The sequence below is a fragment of the Pogona vitticeps genome, chromosome 5, assembly GCF_051106095.1.
Source record: "Pogona vitticeps strain Pit_001003342236 chromosome 5, PviZW2.1, whole genome shotgun sequence".
NCBI lineage: Eukaryota > Metazoa > Chordata > Lepidosauria > Squamata > Agamidae > Pogona > Pogona vitticeps.
In genome coordinates, this window is record NC_135787.1 from 45,859,473 (window position 1) to 45,884,529 (window position 25,057).

The 25,057-nt window shown below is 40.2% G+C and overlaps 1 protein-coding gene across 8 annotated transcripts in view; it reads left to right on the forward strand.

The window, feature by feature from the left end:
- Positions 1-913: 913 nt before the first annotated feature.
- The window catches only part of TMEM131L (transmembrane 131 like), an 83,996-nt gene continuing 59,852 nt past the window's right edge, over positions 914-25,057 (forward strand). For 2 of the 8 annotated variants that reach the window (XM_078394786.1, XM_073001536.2), the window contains exons 1-3: positions 916-1,096; positions 2,213-2,283; positions 14,923-14,966. In XM_078394786.1, the coding sequence (XP_078250912.1) occupies positions 973-1,096; positions 2,213-2,283; positions 14,923-14,966 (239 nt within the window). In that variant the 5' untranslated portion in view covers positions 916-972. Of the gene's footprint in view, positions 1,097-2,212; positions 2,284-14,922; positions 14,967-25,057 lie in introns of all 8 variants that reach the window. The other 6 variants (XM_078394788.1, XM_078394787.1, XM_020781365.3 and 3 more) reach the window with 6 other exon arrangements.

Sequence of the window (25,057 nt, forward strand, 5' to 3'; positions counted from 1 at the left end):
TAACAGCAGCGGTATGCCCAAACAGATACACTGTTTGCGCATACATCTGGGAGACCACTGTGGAAGAAACCCTCATCGGATCCCACTGTCCTGGGCATTTATTTATTTATTTATTTATTTATTTATTTATTTATTTATTTATTTATTTATTTATTTATTTATTTATTTATTTATTTATTTATTTATTTATCATTAGGACATAGAACCTGTTGTTAATGTATTTGAATCCCACCACTGATAAAACGTACAGTATTCGTTGTTTAGGTGCCTAAAGACTCGCCCTTGGTTTTGATGGGACGGATAGCCCGACTCCTCTTCAGAAAAATATAATGCACAAACCACCGAGAGATGAGACAATAGGGTCCTAGAACCCCTCTCTTTCCCCCCCCCCCGGAGAAAGGGACTAATGTCTGGCAGAAATGGGCACTGCCAGCCAGCCTCGCCCCTCTCCCCCTGCCTGCAATGCCCCCCCCCGACATTCGTGTTCTGCAAAACAGTCTAAATACGGAGCGGGAGCGAAGGAGGGAAGGCCCGCTCCTTGCCTTTTGGCCCGTTCGTTCCTTTGCGCCTCGGCCTCAGCCGCGCACCCGCTTCCCATGTGCTCTTGAAGGCAGCCCCTGGAGCGGCGGCGGCTATCGCCGCCACTGGCGTCCAGCGCGCTCGGGCGGAGCCCAGGCAGGGCGAAGCGGAGGGGTTGTGGCGGAGGAGGGGGGGGTGAAGAGGCGAGGAAGGCCGCCTTCTCATTGACAACGCTCCACCCTGTGCAGCGCCGCGTTGCTTTCCTCCCTATCTCTGTCGCACACCCGCGCAGAGCGGAGGGAGGAGTGCAGGGAGGCCGGAGGAGGAGGAGGAGGAGGAGGAGGCGGGGGCGCTGCCACCGCCACCGCCGCCGCCCCCACCTCCACAGCAACAGCTGTACCTCCGCCAGCCAGCTCACCCAGCCTGAGTGAGCAAAGACAGGAAGGCAGCAGCATGGCGGGGCTGCGCTACCCGTCGCAAAGCAGCTACTGCCGCGCAGCCACGGCCATGAACCTCCTGTTCGGCGTCTTTCAGGTCCTCTTGCCTTGTTTTCGCCCCGGAGAGGCGCACGGCCAAGGTAACCACTGAGGAAAGCTAGCGGGCGCGGGCTCTCCCCGGGAGAAGGGGGCTGTCCAGGCTCGTCAGGCTGGCGTCCGGAGGATTTGGGGTATGCGTGTTGTCTTCCGCGCGGGCGAGCTTGCCCAAGGGGGAAGGCTGAGGTAATCTCGCCCCGGGCGCTCCCCAGCCCCGAGTCTGCAGGGCAGCCCGAGTCCTCCTTCCTCGCCCTCGTTCTTTGTGCCGTGGCTGCAGCAGTTGCTCTGTGAGGCTTTCGGCTGCTTCACCATTCCCAGCCCTGCTCAGACAGAGCCTGAGGCGAGTTCCCCTTCCTATCCTTTAAAAAAACAAACAAAGCTGAGGTGGCTTCGTGGTTTGGTCCCTTCTCCTCCCCCCCCGCGTCCCTCTAATGCATGTCGGATTCGTGGGCTCGGAAGGGCGGCTGCAGGCTTTCTGGGGGGGGGGCAAAGGAGGAAGGCGGCGGCCGAGGAGAGTGGGCGACGCGTTCCCACCCCAGGCGTGCGGGCTTTCTTCCGTGGCTTGTCTCTTTCTCTTTCTTTCCGTCTCCAGCTTGCCCTTGTTTCTCCTCCCTCCTCCCACCTCGAGCAACACGCTGCCCAGGCTCTCGGTTGCTGCTGCGGAGACGATGCCGCCCCTTCCTCGCCCTCTCGGGCCTCTTGAACGCTGAAGGAAGCCCTCTCCCCCCCCCACCCCCAGTTCGGAAGCGGCCCGTTTTGCAGCGTTACCGTTCTTTGCCCCCCTTTTCTTTTTTTAAAGCAAGGGCTCTTTAAGCGTTCCTTTTGTGCGCCAGGTTTGCCATGTGAGCTGCGGCTGTTGCTGCAGCTGCAGTAGCCGTGTGCTAACATGGAAGCGTCTGTCGGGAACCTCAGGACGAAACAAAACAAAGCTCGGCCGGCCTCGTGCGTGCACGTTGCCCACTGTGCAGAGAGGCCCAATCGTTGCAGGGGAGGATCTCCGCCCGGTCCCCCAACGTGTTGTTAAAGATCCAGGCCTCGACCCTTGTTGTCTCGCCACATGCACGCGCATACGTACACACACACACATGCACCTGAGAGCTTGAAATTGCCCAACTGGGCTTGGAATGAGGCTTCTGTTTTGTTTTTCTTGTTCCACCTAGCCATGGATCCTATCCCCAATGTGGTGGAGTTGTGGCAGGCCGAGGAAGGGGAGTTGCTGATGCCTGCTCAGGTAAGGACATCTGAACCGGGGTGTGTGTATGTGGGGGGGGGGGATAAGAATGGGATGTTGAGTAGTAGCCTTAAAGGAAAAGACATCCCACCCAGATGGAGGGCTTGCTTCCCCTACAGAAGGACAAATGAGTCAACACAGCGTTGATCAGCTTGCACTCTTCCTCCTGCAGCCTTGTCCTCAACATGATTTTGCCAGTCATGATAGTTTCAGATCCAAAAAAAGGTGGTCTGTTGGCAGAGCACCGTTTCTGCATCTCCTTGACAGGACTTTTTTTTTGTTTTTTGTTTTGGGCTGCAGTTGCGATCTGTGTTTCAGTGCGACCTTTTTTGTCTTAATGGTACGATTAAATGCATGGCGCAGTATTTAACTGTTTAGTTATCGTAATCTTAAGGTGGTGTGTGTAAACTTGAATGTTCCTTCTGAATCAGATTTGAGTTGTGTGTGTACACTTGTGGGAGGGGGAATATTAATACTTAACGACTGAATTATGTGTGGTTCTACTAGAAATCTTTTTATAAATTTGGTTGCAACTTGCAACAATGAATACAAACCCAACTAAGACACCTCTGCTACATTGTTTTTCTTTAATATACTACAGTATTTGGAGATATTGAAAGTAAATGTCCTTAAGTCGGTGGCATAAATGTTCATCAGATAAATTTGTCTCGTTTTTACTAAGTTCCTTTTACAGTATTTGTGAAAAGATGCACTGTGTTGGGATATAATTTTATATATCTGTGCTGTTTTCTACCTTTAGGGTTTACCATTTATGTTTCTCTCAATGTCTCTAGTAAGGTGGTTATATACAACTAGTTAAAATAGATTTTTTCTGGAATTGTACAGATGGACATACAGTGATGTGAGACATATTTTCTTCAGAGAAAATATAATAATACCACTGCAAATTTTCTGATTTTTTTTCCCAACAGACCAAATGTTTATAAATTATTCTCATTTCAAGGAACGGTGAGATTAGATGGAGGGGGTGTAAATTTGGTTGTATTGTTTAAACTGTTTCAGTTTAATACAAATATTTTTCTGATGTAAGCAGCTGCCACTTTGCATATCTTTTTATGGCAGTAAAAAAGACTAGTAAAGTTCTGTGAAACTGAGTGCATGGCTGGGCACAGGTTTCACTGAATCCAGAAGGATAGGCTTCTAGGCAAATATTAAAGGGATTGTTCTGCTTTGCAGTGAGATTCAGAGAAAGGCTGCATTGCTGTATTGCTTGGGATGATGGTAATTGTAGTCTCAACATAACTGGGTTTGTGAAAGCTGGATCACTAACTCTTTCTTCCATAATTGCTAGACTCTTAAGCTAGGACCATCCTCTGCTCCCTCCTTTGGACTGAGATATAAATAAAATCCTCGGAGAGTAAACTGACAGTCTGATTTCTGGGGAGAAAATATAGTACCTGAGGCCTCTGTAGATGGTGGTGGTGGTGGGCTCTGGGTGATACTTGTGCATCTGTTCCCTCGTATTTTGCTCCTTTAGCTATAGTATCCTAGAATAATGGAATTGGAAGGGGCCTATAAGGCCATCAAATCTAACCCCCTCCTCAATGCAGGAATTCACCTTAAAGATGGGTGTCTGCCTTTGGAGGTTACAAAATAGAAACATAAGATTAATCTGATATTATTTTTTCTTGCCAATCTGTGTTGGCTTCTCGTTATTACTGCATTGTTTTCAAGGGCTTTGCAGAGTGACTGCTTTATAATTTGCTCCATAATTTTCCCTGGGAATGATGTCAAGCTGTCTGGTGTGTAGTTCCCAGGTTTCCTGCTTAGGGACAACATTAGCCCTTCTCCAGTCATCTGCTCCTTTATCCATCCTCCATGATTTTTAGAAAATAATAGACGTCTGTTCTGAGAGTTCTTCAGCCAGTTCCTTCAATATTCTTGGATGTAGTTGACTGGGACCTGGAAATCTGAATTTGTTCAAAGTAATCACTTACTGTTTATCAGTCGTAAGCTGCGATTCTCTCTTGTACTTCACATTTGCCTGGAGGGTCATAGTCTGTCTTTCGGGAAAAGACCAAGCTTAAGTAAAAATTGAGCACTTCTGCCCTTTAATTGTCATCTGTTACCATTTTTCCATCCCAACTGTGTAACTGGATCACCCTTTTCTCTGTCCTTTGCTAAGGATCGATCGATCGATCGATCGATCGATCGATCGATATCTATCTATCTATCTATCTATCTATCTATCTATCTATCTATCTATCTATCTATCTATCTATCTATCTATCTATCTATCTATCTATCTATCTATCTATTCCATTCATATCCCGCCTATCTGGTCAATTACAACCACTCTAGGTGGCTTACAGCACAAATACAAAAACAGATATATATAAAATATATAAATGCTGTTTAACATCTACATGAAACCACTGGGAGAGGTCATCAGGAGGTTTGGACTGAGAAGTCAGCAATATGCTGACGAGACTGAGCTCTACCTCTCATTTTCCACCAATTCAGGTGAGGTGGTTTCTGTGCTGGACTGGATGAGGGTTAATAAATTGAAACTCAATCAGTTTGGAGGGCCATTTTCCTGCCCTGGGGAATGGGGTTACACTCCCCCTAAGGGACAAGGTCCGCAGCTTGGGGGTGCTCCTGGACCCCAGTCTAACACTGGAAGCCCAGGTGGACTCGGTGGCCAGAGGCGCCTTCCTTCAGCTGCGGAATTTATATCAGCTACGGCCCTACCTGGATGAGCGGAGTCTCATGACAGTTACGCACTGGTAATATCTTGCCTAGATTACTGCAATGTGCTCTGTGTGGGGCTGCCTTTGAAGATGGTCCGGCAGCTGCAGCTGGTCCAGAATTGAGCTGAGTGGCTGGTGAGTGGTGGGGCCGCTAGGGAACATATAAAGTCGATTCTGTTTAAGTTACATTGGCTACCACTTGCTGCCCGAGCCCAATTCAAAGTGCTTGTTTTGACATATAAAGCCCTAAACAGCTTGCACCCTGGATACTTGAAGGACAGCCTCCTTCCATATGAGCATACCCGGCAGTTAAGATCTAGCCAGGGGGCCCTTTTGAAAGAGCCGTCCCTTAAGGAGGTAAGAGGAACGTCTTGTAGACAAAGGGCCTTTTCGGCAGCTGCCCCCAGACTATGGAATGCCCTCCCGACTGAAATTTGTCTTGCGCTGACTTTGATGACATTTCGGTGCCAGGTCAAAACCTTCCTGTTCCAGAAGGCTTTTAATTGAAATAACATCAACTGTGGGTCCTGATGGCAATTTTAATTGTATTTTAATTATTTTATCTTTTATTGTATTTAATTGAATTTTAATTGTTGTAAGCCGCCCAGAGACCTTTGGGTAGAGTGGGCAGCATATAAATAAAATAAAATAAAATAGTAAAATGAAATAAATAAATAAATAAATAAATAAATAAATATGTCTTTCCTTCACATCCACTGACCAAAAGAGAGACTACAGATAAATGTTATTACATAATTGAGATTCGTCTGGCGCTGACGCTGATGACATTTCAGCGCCAGGTCAAAAACTTCCTGTTCCAGAAGGCTTTTTAATTGAAATAATATCAGCTGTGGGTCTCATGGCAGTTTTTAGAGTTTATATTTTTAATTGCATTTTTATTATTTTGCCCTTTTATTTTGCCTTTTTATTGTATTTTAAATGTTGTAAGCCGCCCAGAGACCTTTGGGCAGTGTGGGCAGCATATGTTAAATAAATAAATAAATAAATAAATAAATAAATAAATAAATAAATAAATAAATAAAGACAGAAAGAAAGAAAGAAAGAAAGAAAGAAGTAGTTTTACACAATTAGAAAAATTCTACAAGATGGAAAGGAAACAGAAGATGTACCTGGAGAATGCTTTTTTGTTCCCATTAGCATCCTTTGATAATCTCAACTCATTATCACCCTTTGCCTTCCTAACCATCCCTGCAATTTTTTCATACCTGTCTGTACTTACTCTTCCTTTGTGGCCTGGCTTTCTTTCTGCTTCCTATATGTGTCCTTTTTTTTCATGTACTTTCTGAGTGATTTTTTTTTGTGATGCCACATTGGTCTTTTTTGCAGCCTTCCACTTATTTTTTTTCTTGTTGGAATCGTTTGTTGTTGAGCCTTTATAATGTACTTTTTATCATGTGGAGGTAGTCCTTTTGTGTGAATTTGTCTCGATTGAAGTTAAACCCTTGGATTTCTATTAGGAGATGATGTTCTGTGACAGTGTTTGGTTTATTCTTTTGGAATTCCACTTGGAACTTGGGTTGATTTAATTATATAAGACAGAATTATTATTTTATTACTGTAGTTCTCATTTATTTGTATTGTGTCCCTTTGTTGTTGTTATGTGCCATCAAATCACCTCCAACTTATGGTGACCCTATGAATGGGTGGTCTTCAAAATGTCCTGTTCCCAACTGCTATGGCTTCCTTTAGACGGTCAATCCATCTCACACTTAGTCTTCCTTTTCTGCTTTCACCCTTTCCAAAAGAGTACTGCTATCTCATGCTATGCCCAAAATAGGACAGGCTATTTTGATACAATTTTTGATAAAACTGAGGCTGTCCTATTTTGGACACATCATCCTTCTGGTTTCTTAGATAATCACTTGATTATGACTTAAGAACTCTTAATTGATATTGAGCCCTTTTAAATAGATCTATGACATCAGTATGCAGTACATCATATGGAAAACCAGACTAAATTCAGATGAGGGAGGAATGAAAATTGATGGAAGAAACATAAGATATGCAGATGACACCATCTTGCTGGTAGAAAACAGCAATGACTTAAAATGACTTTTAGGGAGTGCCAAAGCAGAACTGCAGCTGACTGTTTACAAGACAAAAATCATGTTTATGGAAGAACTACATAGCTTTAATGTTGTCTATGAAGAAATTGAAATAGTTAAGAGATTTTATATACTTTTAATCATCAATCCAAATGGAGATTGCAGTCGAAAAATCAGAAGACTGAGACTAGGAAAGGCAGCAATGAAAGAATTAGAAAAGATAAACAGTGTAAGGACGTGTTACTGGAGACCAAGACTAAGATAATCTATACTCTTGTATTTCCGATCACCATGTATGGGTGTGAAAGCCGTACAGTAAAGAAAGCTGTTCGGGGAAAATTTGATTCTTTTGCAATGTGCTCAAGGAGAGCTTTGTAGATACTCTGGACTGCATGAAAGACAAACAAGTGGGTCTTAAATCAAATCAAGCCTGAACTATCTCTGGAGGCAAAAATGCTGAAACTGAGACTGTCCTACTTTGGGCACATCATGATAAGGCAAGATTCTCTGGAAAATAAAATAATGCTGGGAGGGGTTGAAGGCAGCAGGAAAAGAGGAAGACCAAATATGGGATGGGTTGACTTCATAGGAGGGGAAGCCAGAGCCTTGAGTTTACAAGGGCTGAAAAAGGCAGAGGAGACGACATTTTCCAGATACTTAATTCATAGGGTCACCATAAGTCAGAGATATTGTGATGGCACATAACAATAACAGCATCCTTATATACCTTATCTCACCTCTTTCTACTTCAAATTTTGGAGACACCCCACATATAGTAGCTTCCAAGTCATTCAAAGAACATCAAGGTAGACTGAAAATGTTCAAAATAAGTTTTTCTGTACAGCCATTCATAAAGTCAGGTTTATGCCCATTCTTTTTTGTACAGTGTCCTTTTTGTCATCTTATGTAGAGTGTAGAAAGGCATTGTTGGTAAAGAGTGGCCTTTGTTTCCCTCCTGTTTAATGCAAGAATGTAGAATCAGCCCAAAGGCTTATTTTGGCCAACATTCTGCTCACCTGCAGTGGCTAAACATATTCCTGTGAGAAACCTTTATATACATCCTAAACTAGTGCAGAGCATACATCAGTTTCACAGACAAACCTGCATAAATATCCAATTTGTCTTCCCTGAGAGTGAACCAGTTTTATAGGAAATTGTTTTTCATGTCCTTGAAATCTGAATTACTCAAAAAGCCTTTCCCTGAAAGTGTACCTCTTACATGCCCATGTTTGTCTGTTGCAGCAAAATCTAAGTCTTGTGGCACCTTAAAACAAGTACGTTTTACTTGGTGTAAGCTTTTGCAGACTGCACTTAGCTGCAGCCCAGAATGTTTTATGCCAGATAGAACTTGTTTGTCTTTAAGGTGGTGCAAGAGTTGTTGTCTTTACCTGAAAGATACTAGAAGTACTACAGTATTTCTTTTCTCTCTCACACACACACAGGGGAAATATTGCTTCACTTATTACATTAAATATTTCTTTCCCTCTTGCTGTTAGGGGCTTTCTATAAATGAGTGGGCAAGTTCCTCTTCTGATACTTTCCTCTCAAGTCTCTTTTGTTCTTTCACTATGAAAAGTTTCTGGTTCATGACTTCTTACTAGCATGTATTTAGAAATATGCTAGTATTGAAATAGAATCTGGCTGGTTTTAGTATTTCCATTGCTGATACAGTAATTCTAAAACATGCTAGTGCATTTAAGCAAGATCTGTATAGTTCTTGCTGTAACTGCTGTGAAAGAGCTAGGGGAAGTAGCTTCCAGAAAGACAGAAAGGTTGAGTTCATCCATTTTTTGCTACAGTTTATAATCCCTTTTAAGGAAGGAGTTGACTTTTACATTCATATTCTTTGATTTCTCCCAGTGACTTGCAGCTTTTTGTCCAGCCTATGTGCAATTCTAATGCCAAAATGTGCACAAAATGATTTAATTAGCTAAAAAAAGTGAATCGAGAGTTACTTTCTTTGCTGGTAAAATAGGCAGATTCAGAAGTTTTTATCTTAAGGATTGGAACATGAAACATGATTGAAAACTTTGGAATGACCATAAAAAAGTAGGAAACCACCCCCACCCATACCAGTTCCATAGGAGTAAGAATGAAACAAACAATGACAAGGAATAGGCTCTTACATATCTGCTGAGGGAGGTCAAAAACTGATGTGGTGGAAGAGTGTTGTGCTTATCCACATAAATATTGTCTTAATTATTTGTAGCATGAAAGGAAAAGAAGTGACTTAATTAAGTTGTGCTTATCTGTTTACCTGGAAATTGTCTTCGCTTTCTACAGGCAGTTGTATGGGCAACCATTTTACAACCGTGCATTAGGATATTAATGACAAAAGTGAAAATAAGTGCTTGTATTCTTCTTGAGTACATACAGGAATTTTAGATATTCCACATATGGCTGTGTGGCCTTCTAAATTTATGTATTTATATCTTCATAAAGATTATTCTTCCAAGGGAATACCAATTTCATTATCCAAGTTGCTTTTTGATCAAAGAAATAGTCGTATCTTGGAGTGGCCATATATGATGCCCCCTCACACAGCTATCAGTCTCAAACTGCCTTCCTGATTTATTGAAGCCAAGTGGTTAGGAAGCTTTTCGTTTTGTTTTGTGTTACATATCAAGTTAACAGTAATTGCTGTGTGTGAATATAAGCCATCAAAATGGATATGAAAACAACCACAAATTGCAGGTTTTTTTTGAACTTTCTTTTGCAGGAACATTGGTTAATCTGTCTTTAAAGGGGCAACATTTCCTCTTTTACTGTTGTGGTGTTTGTGGGCATAGAATAAATAGTGCCGTACTGGTAGCAGCAATTTTTGGAAAGTAAAAACTTCAGTCCTGTCCTGTGACCTCCCGCAACAGCTTCTCCATGACAAAAAGCATCCCACAGGAGCCTCAAGACTTTAGGGGGGTGGGTGGGAATTGTTTCATTTTGGATAATCACCAGGCTGATGGACACCAACAGCCTTTCATGGTATTGCAGCACAAATAGGATCTGAGCCGGGGTCTTGACCCAGTTCCTAACAAAGTTTCACTGATACTTTTACAATGTGTGTTTTGCAAAAGGTTTGGAATCAAATTGATAAGAGATTATGCAGGTTTAATTAAAAATCGTGCCAATTTTAAAAAGATGCATACTAAAAAAATAATCTAAGCTTTATTTGGTAAATTATGATCAAACTTGGAACTGCAAAGTAGCTGCTGCCTATCTAATATGAATGCTGCCTATTCAAGATACTTGAAGAAATTGGTGGAGAGGACACTGCCAGCTGATTAGAGGTGTTTGTCCATTTATGTTTGCTTCCTGAAGCAGTATACAGTAGTTTGATAAGGTTAATCACTAGTTTGTTTTGGGATGCAGATGAATCTTATCATTGTGTCTTGATCCTTCAGAATTTGTGTGAATGAGGTCCGCTTGAGTTGACTTGAACTATCTTATCTTTAGAAGTTGTGTTATAATCTGTTGAATGTGTTTAAAATACAAAGAACTCCTACTGATAATGTTTTTGTCAGCTCAAAATAACCCCATATCTGAAGTGTCCACAAAAGCACTTGGTTTGTTGTAATAGGATTATAAATTGGGAAGGGTCTGAATTTCTTCTTAATATTCTTGTGCTAAGCGACATCTATATCACATTTAAACCCCATTACAGATTAACTGGTGTTATCCTGATAATGCACCAGAAGAAGAGATCAGGAGCCTTTGAACTGTTTTGTTCCATGTAGTGTCTGCAGCCAAAGGCTTAAAGAAGTAGCTTATTAAGACACTGTATATTTGAATGTGCTACCCTAGCAAAATTCTGAAAGGGAAGTTAAAAAATGTAAAGTTATTGTTCACCAGCCTGTGGACAAGAGCCAACTCTTAAGGAGAACATTTCACTTACATTTTCTGTACATTTTCACATGCATATGCTTTGCTACAGAGCCATAGTTGCAGCTGTTATTAACCCCCAGAGGTTGCGCACAGTTTGAATTTCGTGGGGTGGGAGGAGGAGGGAATATAATATTCCTGTGACTTTTGCCATCAGAGCATTGGATACAAGTGTAGGTGAAGGGTAACTACTGTCTACTGATAATTGATAGAAAATTCGAAGTTCCTTAATACTTCCTTGACATGGATAAAAATTTTAAAAAAATTCAAACTGTAACTAGACCATCATTTAGAAGCTTGAAGCAAAGACTGTCCATAAAGACCATAAAGAGAGAACTGAGAATGATATGTGCTCATACACCTAGATTCTGTTTCTGTGAATGAGATTAGAATTATTGGCAGCAAGTTGTTGGGCTGCCAGCAGTGGTCTTTGGGGACATCAGTTCCCAGGGCCTAAGCTTATGAATGGAATGCCACTTGTCATCTCTTTTGTAAAGCAATGATTTCCGGGACTGTCCCAGGAGTCTTCAAGCAACTATAAATGCTGATAGAGTATCATAACTTCCCCCTTCTTCCCATTGCTTAATGCTTTTGTTCCGATCATTTTACTCTGTGTTAATAGGAATGCCAATTTAGGAGTTCTACTTTTAATTTGGCTGTTCAGTAGTTTCATTTTCACATGTTAACTTAGGATCATGGCTTTTGAACAACACGGGAAAGATAATTATAGACAGTAGAATCAGATGACTTTCAAGTATGCTTGGATCTGAAGAGGTGTTGTATGTCAAAGGCATGTCAGTTTGTGCTTGTAGCAAAGGAGAAACTCCTCAACAATTAAAAACAAAACAAAACACCTCAGTAAACCCAATGAATGCAAACTTGCAAACATAGATATTTGTACTGGAACATTTCTATGGAACCAGATGTTGGTGGTAGCTTCATGACAAGAGCCAGTGCAGACAGACTGAGTGTATTATAAGCTATTCCATGTAACTGTTAAACACCTGGGTGGCTTTCCCCATCTTATTTCTGTACCTGAAGAAACAGCTTGGCTGAGATGGGTGTGGAAATAGAATAAATGAGGTTGATATGCTTGAACTGTATAAATTGCGGCAGGGACTGTTTAAAAGAAAAAAAATTCTTTATTAGGAAACCATTTTAAAAAATGAACTCATACAAAACATTGGTGCAGTTATGTCACAAAAAAGAGAGTGATCTTGAACTGTTGTACCTGATGCCAAATATGGATCTATTTTTGGTCAACGGCAAATACTTTAAAAGTCTTGATTGGCCACGGGCAAAAGCTAGATTCTGTTGACCTGATTGTTAAGGAAGTTTGTTGTTGGTATCACTGAATGAGAACTTTATAGAGTCTAGTGACTAATGAGACAGATCCACTTGGACCAGCCAAGGCATACAAAAGTATGACTGTGGTTGTTTATTGCAGAATCCCAGATCTAATGGAAGGTTGTACCAAAAGCATTCAAAGGATTCCTCTTTCTTTATAGTACATCAAATGTGGCATTCACCTTTGAGGGAGTCTCTGAAGCTACTTACAGAAATAATGAGGCATACTGCATGTTTAAATTGTCCTGTGTGCATTTACCTGTAACAAATAGCAATATATATTTGCTTTGATATCTTTGGCTTTTTTAAAAAAAAAATTGTCAATCTACATTCAATTCGTGCTTGTTAAACATTGTGTTACATGGATTGCTTATAAATTTTTTTTTTGCGTCGTGGTGTCTTAGTTGTCTCTTCAAAATCTATACATTTTTAAAACATTTAAACCATCCATGTGTGTATTTTAGTATACAGTATTGACTACTATCACAATAGTGCTCTCAGAGTATACAATGTTTTCAAAATCCTCTAGAAACATACCTAATAAAAGCAATTCTGGTTCCAAATCTATATAATTTTGAGGTGATTTAACTGACAAACTTTGTATTTTATATCAATAATAACTGAGTAGGTTTATAACACATAATAGATGTTATCTAAAGCATTTTATACAGATTATCTTTATATAATTGTTTAGCCATTTTTATCTCCACACGTCATGTCTATATCAATATCGTATCTAATGTATATTCATTAAATACTATTTGTTTTGCCCCATCCTTATATCTAACTTCACTTTACCTTAAAAACCGCCATGTTATGCCTTTACCCTGATTAATGATCCCCTATTTCAGTTTTATTCCCTTTTTTAATATATAAGATATGCCCCTTTACAATTCCAGAAGTTAAGTATATACATGATTTCAACGTTGAGGGCCACCTTAATATTTTTCCCTTTTTCATCTTTCTAAGTAACTCATTCTCTTATTTGTCTTTTCCCAATTCTTGTTTCTATCTCCCTAAACATTCTGCCGACCCTTGTATCGTGTGAAAACATTTTATACACTTGATCTATATCCAGTAGATCTTTATGCACTTGAGCTGTCTCCAATAGATCTTCCAGGCTATTTTTAATTAATTCTGCTGATTTTCTCCCCTTATCTTAATACAGCTATAAGTCTCATCGGCTGTAGGATTAGAATGAAATCTAACTTTTTCTCTCTGGTTTCCTCCAGCCCTTCTTTTGGTTGGCATTCATCATCCTCCACCCTCACATTTCCTTGTTCAGTATTCCCTGTCTCCTGTTAAATATATTCCTCCTTTAGTTACTCCTTGAATGATTTCACCTCTTTGCTACGGGATCTCACTATTTCTAAGATTGCTTGAAGGGTAGATTTTGTTCCATCCAAAAATTTTCCTTGTTGTAGCATTATATCCCAGGAATCCAAGTACTTGTATTTCAAGTAAAAGATGTCCAGAAGCTGAGAGCAGTCAGTCCAATTCCCACAATAATTGCTTCAGTAAGTCCACTTTAGTAAGTTGATCACCTTTAGGGTTAATTTAAAGCCAGTCTCTGATGTAAGTTGACAGCCCCATTCACTCGATGCTTGTATTAGACTTTCCAAAGTTAATTGTCTATGTTTTAGTCAGTTCTCAGGGAAAAAAAAGTCAAAACAGAGCCATGTTTGAGCATTCAAGGTCATGTTCTGGGCTTTTTGCCAACCCTGTAAATATCCATAACAGTTTAACTCCCAGTGTTATTTGGCTAAAATAATTTTAAGAGGAAAATTTCTTGAGTTTAACGCCAAAGTAAACTTTCTTCCTTTAAGTATAATTAAGTGTTTAATTAATGTCCAATTTATTTTCTTTGTCTTTCTTTGTGTCTCTTTCCCCTTCTCCAGATCCACCGCTGCTCAATTTAGTGGTGGGGCTAAAATACACTTTTTTTTCCTGTTAAAGGGATTATTTAATCCAGGGATAGTCATAGAGCAGTATAGTTTAGATTTTGTATCTCACCCAGTAGTAATGACGATGTTAATTTGGCTGATTTATCGCTTCTTCTTTTGCTGGCTGCTGACAACTTGCAAGCAAGCTATTTATTTATTTATTTATTTAATTTATTTAATTTATATGCCACCCACACTACCCAGAGGTCTCTGGGCGGCGCTTGTTTGTCTGCTGGTTGATTGGGTAGTTTCTTGGATCAATCGTGCGTAACTGCCTTCCCCTCCATGATCAACAGGCTTCTCCCCCATTTCACCTCCTCTTTGGGGTGGTTTTAATCTCCTGGGGGGTCCGAAACAAGTCAGAATTCAGCCCATCTTTGGCTTTTAAAGAGGTGTTGTCACTGCTTTTAGTCTTCAGCAGTTATATGTATATAATTTAAGATGTGTTAGAGGTTTTTTGTTTGTTGAGCTAATAGATGGTAATTAGCAACTGTGCAAATTAAAATTTCCTCAGCCACTTTGGTTATTAGAACAAGTTATTAAATTTTGTATTGGTTTAAAAAATGTGGGAGGCCAATTACGAGAACATTGAATTACATGTAATTGATTAGCTTTGAAAGGGGGCTTGCTAATTTCTAAATATACACTGGAAAACTATATTTGTCACTTAGAACTTTTGTCATCTTTGTTCCCTAGGCTGAGTCAGAGGAGGATGTAGAGGAACATCCACAAGAGCAGAGGTAAGCATATTCAAAATAAAGCATCCCAGATCATGAAAAATGCATTAATCCACTTGCTAATAGTGAACTCAGTTATTATGAATACTTTAATGTATATTGCATTCTTGCCCAAGAAAGAGGATTAGCCATTTAAATTATTTGTTTTATTGTTGTTAATAGTCATTATTTTCTTTGTATTCTTTGATACTTTTATGTGAGTTAAAGCAGTGGTCCCCAACCTTGGGCCTCCAGATGTTATTGAACTGCCACTCCCAGAAGTCTTCACCATCACGTCTGCCAGCCAGGATTTCTGGGAGCTGAAGTCCAAGAACATCTGGAGGCCCAAGGTTGGGGACCACTGAGTGAAAGGGTTGATATTCATACAGTTGTGTGACACATTATAAAACATGTTACTTAATCCTAACTAGGTATGAATAAAATGTCAGTGTTAGCTGCCACATTAGAATGGCAGTCATAATGGGAGATGGCTATTTTTTACACCTTGGGACAAGACTGTGGCTGTGGCTTCATTTAGGATAGGGAAACTGCAGCTGCCATCTTTGCACAGGGTAGCCTGGATTCCCTTAAGGCAGGCAGCCAGTCTCTTTACATGCTTGGCTCCAAGACCAGAAGACCTTGGCAGCAGCGATTAAAGAGGTTGGGGATGGGGTGGGGCCTAAGATAGAGAAAGGAAGGGGGTGGGATAGGCTGTGGTATTGGGTGGCTGTGTGGGGTGGTGGCTTCCTTTCTGCCGCCAATCAGCTGATCAGTGGCTGGTAGGCAGGATGCTGTGTGTGTGTTTTAATACGAAGGATGAATAAAAATGGGTAAATATTCATCCCTTCGTATTCATAGGGGTCTCTGGAACCCACAAATATGGATCAATGAATATTTAACGAATCGGCTATATTTGTCGGAAAAAGCGATCCATTTTTATATTTGCCCCCATCTCTATAGTAAATCATAAAGAACAACAGAAAATGAAATAGCTTTGCAGGAGGGAGGCTGAGCGTGGATATGTGCCTGTTTTACAAAGCATGGTTTCCCAGCAGTGGCTGTGCTGTTTCAGCATGAAGACTGCATAGGTTAAAATGAACTTCCAAGGTGGTTAATTCAAGAGATACAGTTGCACAATTCTGAGAAGCTGTAACTGTGTATTACTCTCCATGTCTAATTAATATTTAGTGGTAATTATGAAGATGCCTCTTTGTTTACAAATGGTTATATTCTTTGAATAACCCCTGAGGGAAGTTGTAGATTTTTAGATGGACTGTTATGCATTACTGCTTTTGCTGTGTTTTTAGTATTGCTTGTGTTTACCATTTCTCGGAGTGACATTTGTTCCTTAAGATTCATATACTTATTGTTTTAGCTTGAATATTGTCTTTTAATTATCAAAACTGCCTTTTTATACTCATTGTTTTTAGTTTTAAATATTGTTTTTCAATTATGTAAGCTGCCTTGGGTCCTTTTTTAAGGAGAAAGGCAGGGCAAAAAAAATAAAAATAAAAATAAATAAAGCAATTTGGTAAAGCAGAAACTTGTTTGCTACTTTGTAATGGCATACAATGTTTGTGTGTGTGTGTGTGTGTGTACTTGGTTATGAAGGGAAATTTCAAGTGAAATTTGAAAATGTCTGGAGAGAGTAATGTCTTGATTTTGATTGTACAATGTTTATTTAGTACACTCTCAGCCCTAAAGATAAAAATATTTAGTGTTGTGTTCTTTTAGAAAGTTTAGGTTAATTTTAGAATTGGTAATGCACAGACAACTGAGTTGCAGTGTATGCACATACATGTACCTCAGTTTCTGTTTTAGGTCATTTAAAATTATATACTGATAACGTAGGAATGCTTGTTTTCTTTTCACCCAGTGTCTGTCTTGCATGAAAAATAAATGTCTGCAAGTAGTTATCCAAGATACCATTCTGTTAGGATTTTCAGAGGTAATAGTTCACAGAACTCTTTGTAACTTTGAACTTTTACAACAGAAGTAAATTATGAGAGCCTGCACAAAAGTTTAGCTCATGAATCTCTCTAGCTGTGCTTAGTCTTGTCTAAAATGGCATTTTGTTTTGGTTGGATAGAAAATCTAACAAATTAGATTCACTTATTTTCTTCACAAATTGTTCTCTGGAAAGAAGATAAAAACTTAGAAGTGGCTATTGTATTTGTTGCACTTTGAATAGCTGGTAAGAACAATTAGTCAGGTTAATTTAGCCAGAAAAAGAAGGGAATAGAGGAAAGAGCTGATCAGAGTTTAGTTTTATCTTGGTTTGGCAATATGTCCTTACTGCATACTTACGGAAGATTGCAAAAAAAAAGTATGAGAAGTTTTCATTAGATATCAGCTCTTAATCAGAACTTGGATGTAATGAGTCCAGTAATGTAGTTACCTGAATAGGGCTGATCACATGGGGTGTACTCGGGTTTCTTATACAAGATATGTATATTGTGTCTGATTCAGTTCTTCATTTCTTCCAAACAAAGCTTTGCCCTTGTAGGTGTTTATTCAGTGGCCTTGTTTTGGGCTGTACAGCTGCTTCATTTCTGAGTTTTTTTGTTACATGACTCATGTCATTTTAGGTTATACATGGGTTAAGTGTTTTCTCATCTCTCAGATTAGAAGGTAGTGGAATTTTGTGGATCCTCGTGGGTTGACCAGTTATTCCACAGTATGGGTTGAGCTAATCAGGAGTCAAAATTTTGAGCAGAATTTGAAGGCAAGTTGGCTGAGTCAAAACTTCTCAGGCTACATTTTATTACTAAGCTGAGGCCCTTAAGATAAATTTGCTGTGATAAGAAATTCACAGTACAGTAGTAGATATAGATGTACAAGATGTTAATGAGATGAATGCACTGTCCACTGTTGGAGATAAACGTATGCCTAGGAAACATGTTTCTGGGTGCAGCTCAGGTTTCTTTTTACATAGTTCTTGCAGAATTTGAAATAAAGGGTGATACACAATCTGAGATGTGCAAACAGGACTGCCCCACCATCTGTGCTTAAATACAAAAGCAAACAACTGGGAGTTTCTAACAAACTATTCTAGGAAAGTGCTTCAGTGAATGTAGGATTTATATTTTGCTATCTGTTGTTTCGAATTCAATTCAAGTTCTTAATATTCCTGTGGGAGTAATAAGGGAGCAGTAATTTTAATTCTACTGGCTATAAGCAATTGCATGAATCTGCAAAGACATACGATACCCCTAATTCTAAATAGATAATTATCATTTGGATCCAGTAGCAGCTAAATAGATTAAATATGGTGTAGTTACTGCTTTAGATAGTCATAGCCACATTTTTTTTTAATTTTGAAAAAGAAACTATTCCAGTTTTTGAGTTAAGTATTTCAGTCTGCTTCCCAGACGTGCTGTTATTCTTTGCCAGTGCTGGCCACTTAGTAAACTACCCAGTTGCAAATTGAAAAGGGTTTTGAAATGCAATCATAATAGAATTGGCGTAACCCAGACATGGATGCAGGGTGGATATAAAGGCCTGTTCTATAAAACTAATTGAAATGAATCAGAATTTCACAGAAGGATAGGTACATACTGTGTCTGACATTGCCAGCAATGTTGGGATCAATTATCTTGCAATTCGTCGATCTTTACTAAGATCCTATTTGTTGATTATTTTTGCAGGGTTGAATTTCAAACATGCATTTAAAAAGGTAGAATTTATAGCTTTAGGGGAATTGACTCCTAGGTCGAATCTTTCTGATGGCTGAAAAATCCTTTGAGACATTTTAAATTCTAGTACAGAAACTTTAGGGCCTGCCACCAACATTTCATTATTTTTCATGTCCCACATCATCCCAGGAGTGTTCATCAAGAGTGACAGAGTGTTCATCAATCTGTGCTGTATGTTATTCTTTTTAGTAGTTTTTACACATGTGCTCTTGGATATGGCACACTAAAATATATATTGTAGAAATCAAGAACCTTCCATTATATGGAATATGCAATAAGAAAGCCTGGAGTGTTTATATTTTTGGCAGATTTTGATTTCTGCAGAGCACTCTGCACAGTTCCCAACATTTTCTTTTGGAAATAAAATTGAAATATGTTCTGTAAAAGGAAACTCCAACTTTTGAATTTAAAAAATTGAAAGCAGAAAACAGTTTGCTGTTCTTAAAGCTGTTTTACATAGAAACTACTTTCTTAGATACCTGAACTAAAACATTTAAATGCCCTAACAAGCTCCTATCCTCACATTTTAAGATAATTTTTCAGGAACTCTCAGTCTAGTACATAATTGTTCTTAATTTCTCTCTTTCTCAGAAGACTTCCCTTAATATAACCTGACAGAGTTCAAGTTATTAGCCCTGAGTTTATACAGGATATTTAGAAACTCTCATGGTGTTATCCTCTCAGTGTAAGAATTGGCAGTCTACTAATTACTGCAGGTTCTTCAGTGAATTAGATTTTTATATTTGTTAATGGAAATGAAGGTTGATATGTGACTAACATGCTACATAACAGCCAATGTGAAGTAGTGGCTGGAATGTCAGACTAGGACTTTGCAAAGCTGGGGTCAAAACCCTGCTTGGCCATGGAAATTCACCAGAGATAGCAGCAGTACACCATTACTTGAAAACAATATTAAAGAAAAGCAAAGTGTGCTGTTTATATGCTGCACCATAACACTGGTGGAGTTAAGAAAAAAGAAAGTAATATAAGAGCACCAGTGAAATCATAAGACATCCTGTCTACGCAATGTTCTAAAATGTGGTTAGTTGTAGTTTCACTGATGTGCAACAATGAAGCAATGTTTTTTTAGATTACAGAGAGGTTATTTATCCTCTGTATTATTTCACACACTGTTTTTGTGAATACCAGTGATGCGGATTTAGAATTGATTTAGCAATTGATGTTAATTTTGGAGAATTCTCAACATCAGATGACAGGGAAAAGTCTGTTACACAATTCTTGTAGAAAACATAGATAACTCAAGCATTTTTAAAATTTGAAACAATGACAACTTTGATGGGCTGGTCATGTTTTCAGGGTATCCGAAAACTGCTTTACAAAACACATTTTCTATGGTGAACTTGCTGAATGGAGGCCAAAAGAAACAGTTCAAGAATACACTGACAGTAACATTAAAGGAATTCAGTATTGGCCATGTCAGTTGGAAAGCCTTCAGTCAAAACCAGAGTCCCTGGTGAAATGCTGTCAAAGAGGAAGCTAAAGAATTTGAAATAAAAAGAAACAACAATAATGTTTTTTAAAAATATAAACAAAATCATACAAACATAAAAACATCTAATAATTGATAATAGACATGGGAGTTTTGTATTTATCTCCCAGGGGAGATGAATACGAAGCCCCCCAGCGCAGGTGTCCCGGTCGTCCTTCTCTGTCCCCAAGAACCAGTCCGGCCCACTTACTGGGCTCTTTGACAAATGTGTGCACCCAGCAGCGGTGATATTGCACCAATGGTGGATGGAATCTCACTGGTGCTACTCCGTCTCTGCAGCTGGCCACTCCAGAAAGAAGGTGGGAAGACAAATCTCTCTGCTCAGCTGCTGAGCGGGTGGCTGTGGGGAGAGGCACGGCAGTGCCGGTGGGATTAGATTGGCATGATGTCGCCGCTGTTGGGGAGGTGCCTGGTAAGTGGACTGGGCTGGTTCTGAGGTGTGAGGAAAGACCGCCAGGAGCTCCCATGTCTAACAGATAACAAAAAATTCTATACAAATTGTGTCCCACAGACACATACACCCTGGGGCATTTGGGATGCTCAAGGGAAGAAAGAAGTAAGAAAGGATGTAACTTCTTGATAGCTCAAAAAGCCCAGGATTAGCTAACCTGCCTCACTGCTTTTGTATCTTTTGGGCTCATATTAGGCTAGTTAGGCACTTGTGTGCGTGCGTCAGTGTGTTACTGACACTGACAGACACCTTAGCCACTCACTTCTCTCCCCCCCCCCACTTTGAATGATGAATCTGATCATCAGCTTCAAAAAGAAAGGATGAACTATTTATGCTTATGTGGAAACAAATTCTCTACTTGAGTAAAAGACAAAAAGCCAAGCAAATATTGTACATGATTGTAGAAGAGAAGAATTGTGCTTTGTTGAAAGAAACCTGAAAGATTGTGTTGTAAGTCCCACTTGGTTTTTCTGTTATTGGGAATTAGAATGTCCCCACTATCTACTTATAACTCTCTCAAATCTAATACGTTGCTTAGAGTGAGGAACTGAACCTGAGGCTACCACTATATGAAGCCAGCCAAACATCTGTTGACTCTCCGGAGTGCCTGTCGCAGCTAGGCTGATGAGCTCCAGTATCTGTCTTTCAACATTATCTTCTCTCTGATTTTCAGCGACTTTGTGGATGCTGTGCTGCTTCAAAGAGCAAACATGGTAACCATATCCCTAAAGGTCATCATGAACAGCAACGTAAACGTCTCATTCTTTCTGTTACATACCAATAAATTTTTTATTTTGGTTAATATGTGTTTAAGACCTACTACCACGTATCTTGGTATATTTATATCAGTAACTAGAAAAAGGTATTCAGGTCCTTGAATACAGGTCCTCAGGAAGAACACCCGTAGCCTCTCAAAGTAATCACTTTGTTTCTGTACTGTTGTGCCCATTTTTTTTATATTATGGGGAAATATCCTATTTGTCCATAATCCCCTTTCTCTGATAAAACAGATCAGGAAAATATTATTTTATTTTTTGCATTTTATTGCTTGAATTGCTCAGTGGGGCTTTACTCTAAACATCAGTTTTGCTGGTGGCGCTAAAATGCTATCGAAGTAGCAGGAAGAAGGGATTGCTTTAGATAATCATCTAGTTTATTTTTCAGAAATTTCCATAGGGGAGCTTTTAAAAAAAAATGCTCCAGAGCAGAAGGAAGAACACAGGTTCTTAAGTTTATAGATAGTGACAGTTGCATTGTCTGGGTATTCATGGAAGGGCAGCCAAGTGTCAGACTAATCCTATACCCCTATTCTGAACGTCTGCTGTTTTGTGTATGCTGCTTTCTTATGGCTAAATATTCGCTCAGTTAAATCTCAACTTTGTTATTCTGTTTATTTAATGGAAGGCTATATGCAGAATAATATTCAAGATAAATCCTTGCCCATGTTGTGTGATGCAGACAAAAACAGTCCCATAGATGGCATTTTTGTTTTTCCAGAGTGGGAATGAACAAGAAAGTAGAGCATATTGATGCTGCTGCTGGGATTATGCTGCTGTAAAGTAAGACAATCTCCCCAGATGTCTTCAGACACAGCGCTAAACTGTAGCATCACATTATGGGGTTGAACTCCAAACTAATGAGGTCCTCTCTCATCTTCTCTTGCTCCAAGTCTGCTCTGGAAGTTCCAGTCCAGTTTTCAGCTAACTACAGTTTCTCATTTTGCCCAGATCTGATGAACTTGCCTGTCATCCAAGTTTCCCTCTAAGATGGGTGACTGTGCCCCTGGGTTAGCTTTCCTCCTCCTCCGTGCAGCCCTTTCGATTCTGGCTGCGATGGAATCCTGTGCGCAGGGGGGAATCGTGCACACGCAGGAGAGAAGTTGTGCGCGAAAGAAGCAGAGCCCCACCCAGCAGGGCTGAAAACAATAGGGTGCTTTGCTGTCATCTGAGTTACATTTGCCATTGCATTTAAACCCAAACATGCCTTAACTGTGTTTTAGGGCAGGGGTTCACATTAATGGGATCTGCATTGTTTTATACTGCAGCCATGAGATCTACCAATGCAAGAAGCAGACTTCAAGATTCTGAGATTATTAATTTGCTTTGAGTTCTAGAATTGAACACTTCAAGACATATATATTTTGCTAGTGACCTAACGTTTTCTGCATTTCAGCAGTCTAATTTAGGGCAAGTGGCAGAACCAATCTGTTGCTTCTGCTGTTAAACAATTGAGAAATAAAAAATCCTGGCGGAACTACTATAAGTTACCCAGAGATCTACTAGATCTGTGAAGAGCTTCTTCCTTTCTCTCTGATTTCAGGCAGTAAGCCAGAAACAGAAGCCATGGTTTGACTATGACTTGGCTGTGTTCAGACATAACAATAAACTTTCACTAGTTCTTTTAGTTTGTGCCAGAGGAAGAGAGGGAAAGTACCCTTCATGGATTGCTGCCTTGTCATAGCGAGGGGGCTTGAGGAATTCAGAGAAGCTATAGGCTATGCCGTGCAGGGACACCCAAGATGGACAGGTCATAGTGGAGAGTTCTGACTAAACATGATCCACCTGGAGCAGGAACTGGCAAGCCATTCCAGTATCTTTTCCAAGAAAACTCCATGGACAGAAACAAAACGCTAGAAAATATGATGATGGAAGATGGGTCCCTCAGGTCAGAAGGCGTCCAACGTGCTACTGAGGAAGAGCGGAGGACAAGGACAGGTAGCTCCAGATCTAATGAAGTGGTTGGGCCAAAGCCAGAAGGACACTAAGCTGTGGACATGCCTGGAAGTGAAAGGAAAGTCCGATGCTGCAAAGAAAAATACTGCATAGGAACCTGGAATGTAAGATCTATGAACTTTGGTAAGCTGGATGTGGTCAAACAGGAGATGGCAAGAATAAAAATTGACATCCTGGGCGTCAGTGAACTAAAACGGATGGGAATGGGCGAATTCAATTCAGATGATTATCATATTGATTACAGTGGTGCCTCGCTTTACGAGCATTCCATTTGACGACGAAATAGCTTGAAGTTGAAGATTTTGCAATCGCAAAAGCGATTGCAAAATGGTGTTCCCTATGGGGGAATTTCGCTTGGCGATGATTGGTTCCCTGCTTCGGTAACCGATCATCGCAAAGCGATGATTTTCGCACAGCTGATCTGTGGTTTGAAAATGGCCGCCGGGTAAAAACATGGCTGCCCCTGTTTTCTGGGAAGGATTCCTCACTGCACAGGCAGCGAAAATGGCTGCGCTATGGAGGATCTTCGCTGGACAGTGAGTTTAAAGCCCATAGGAACACATTAATTGGGTTTTAATGCGTTTCTATGGGTTTTTTAATATTGCATTACGACATTTTCATTCGACAGCGATTTTGCTGGAACGAATTAACGTCGTCATGCGAGGCACCACTGTATTGCGGGCAAGAATTCTGTAGAAGAGTAACCCTCACAGTCAACAAAAGAGTGGGAAAAGCTGTACTGGGATACAATCTCAAAAATGATAGAATGATTTCAATACGAATCCAAGGCAGACCTTTCAACATCACAGTAATCCAAATCCCTTACGCAAATTGTGCACCAACCACCGATGCACCAGCCACCGATGCTGAACACACTGGCTGAAAGTCTGTTGCTTGGCATAGAAAGTTGCCTTAGAATAGGTCTAATAAATCTGTGGGGACTTGGTGAATCAACTCCTCTAAGTTCAAATGAGTAAGATCCTACATTAACTAGAGCTGTTGTTGTTTAGTCGTTAGTCCTGTCTGACTCTTTGTGACCCCATGGACCAGAGCATACCAGGCCCTCCTGTCTTCCACTGCCTCCCGGAGTTGGGTCAAATTCATGTCGGTAGCTTCGATGACACTGTCCAGCCATCTCGTCCTCTGTCGTCCCCTTCTCCTCCTGCCTTCACACTTTCCCAACATCAGCATCTTTTCCAGGGAGTCTTCTCTTCTCATGAGATGGAGCCTCAGCTTCAGGATCTGTCCTTCCAGTGAGCACTCAGGGTTGATTTCCTTTAGAATGTATAGGTTTGTTTTCCTTGCAGTCCAGATGACTCTCAAGAGCCTCCTCCAGCACCACAATTCAAAAGCATCGAGTCTTCGGCAGTCAGCTTTCTTTATGGTCCAGCTCTCACTTCCATACATCACTACAGGAAAAACCATAGCTTTGACTATGCGGACTTTTGTTGGCAAGGTGATGTCTCTGCTTTTTAAGATACTGTCGAGGTTTGTCATCGTTTTACATTAACTAGAGTAGGCCCATTTGAATCATTGGAATGTAAAGAGGGGTTGACCAGTAAACTCCTCACTGATTCAGTGGGGCTACTCAACTGCAATTTACTAAACTAAGCCAAAGGATTTCAGTCAGTAATTGCAGTTCAACTCCAGTTTGGGGAGCTAAGAACAGAAACCTCATATGCAGTTTTTTTAATTTTAGCAATTATGTGTAGAATAGGGCTGTCTAT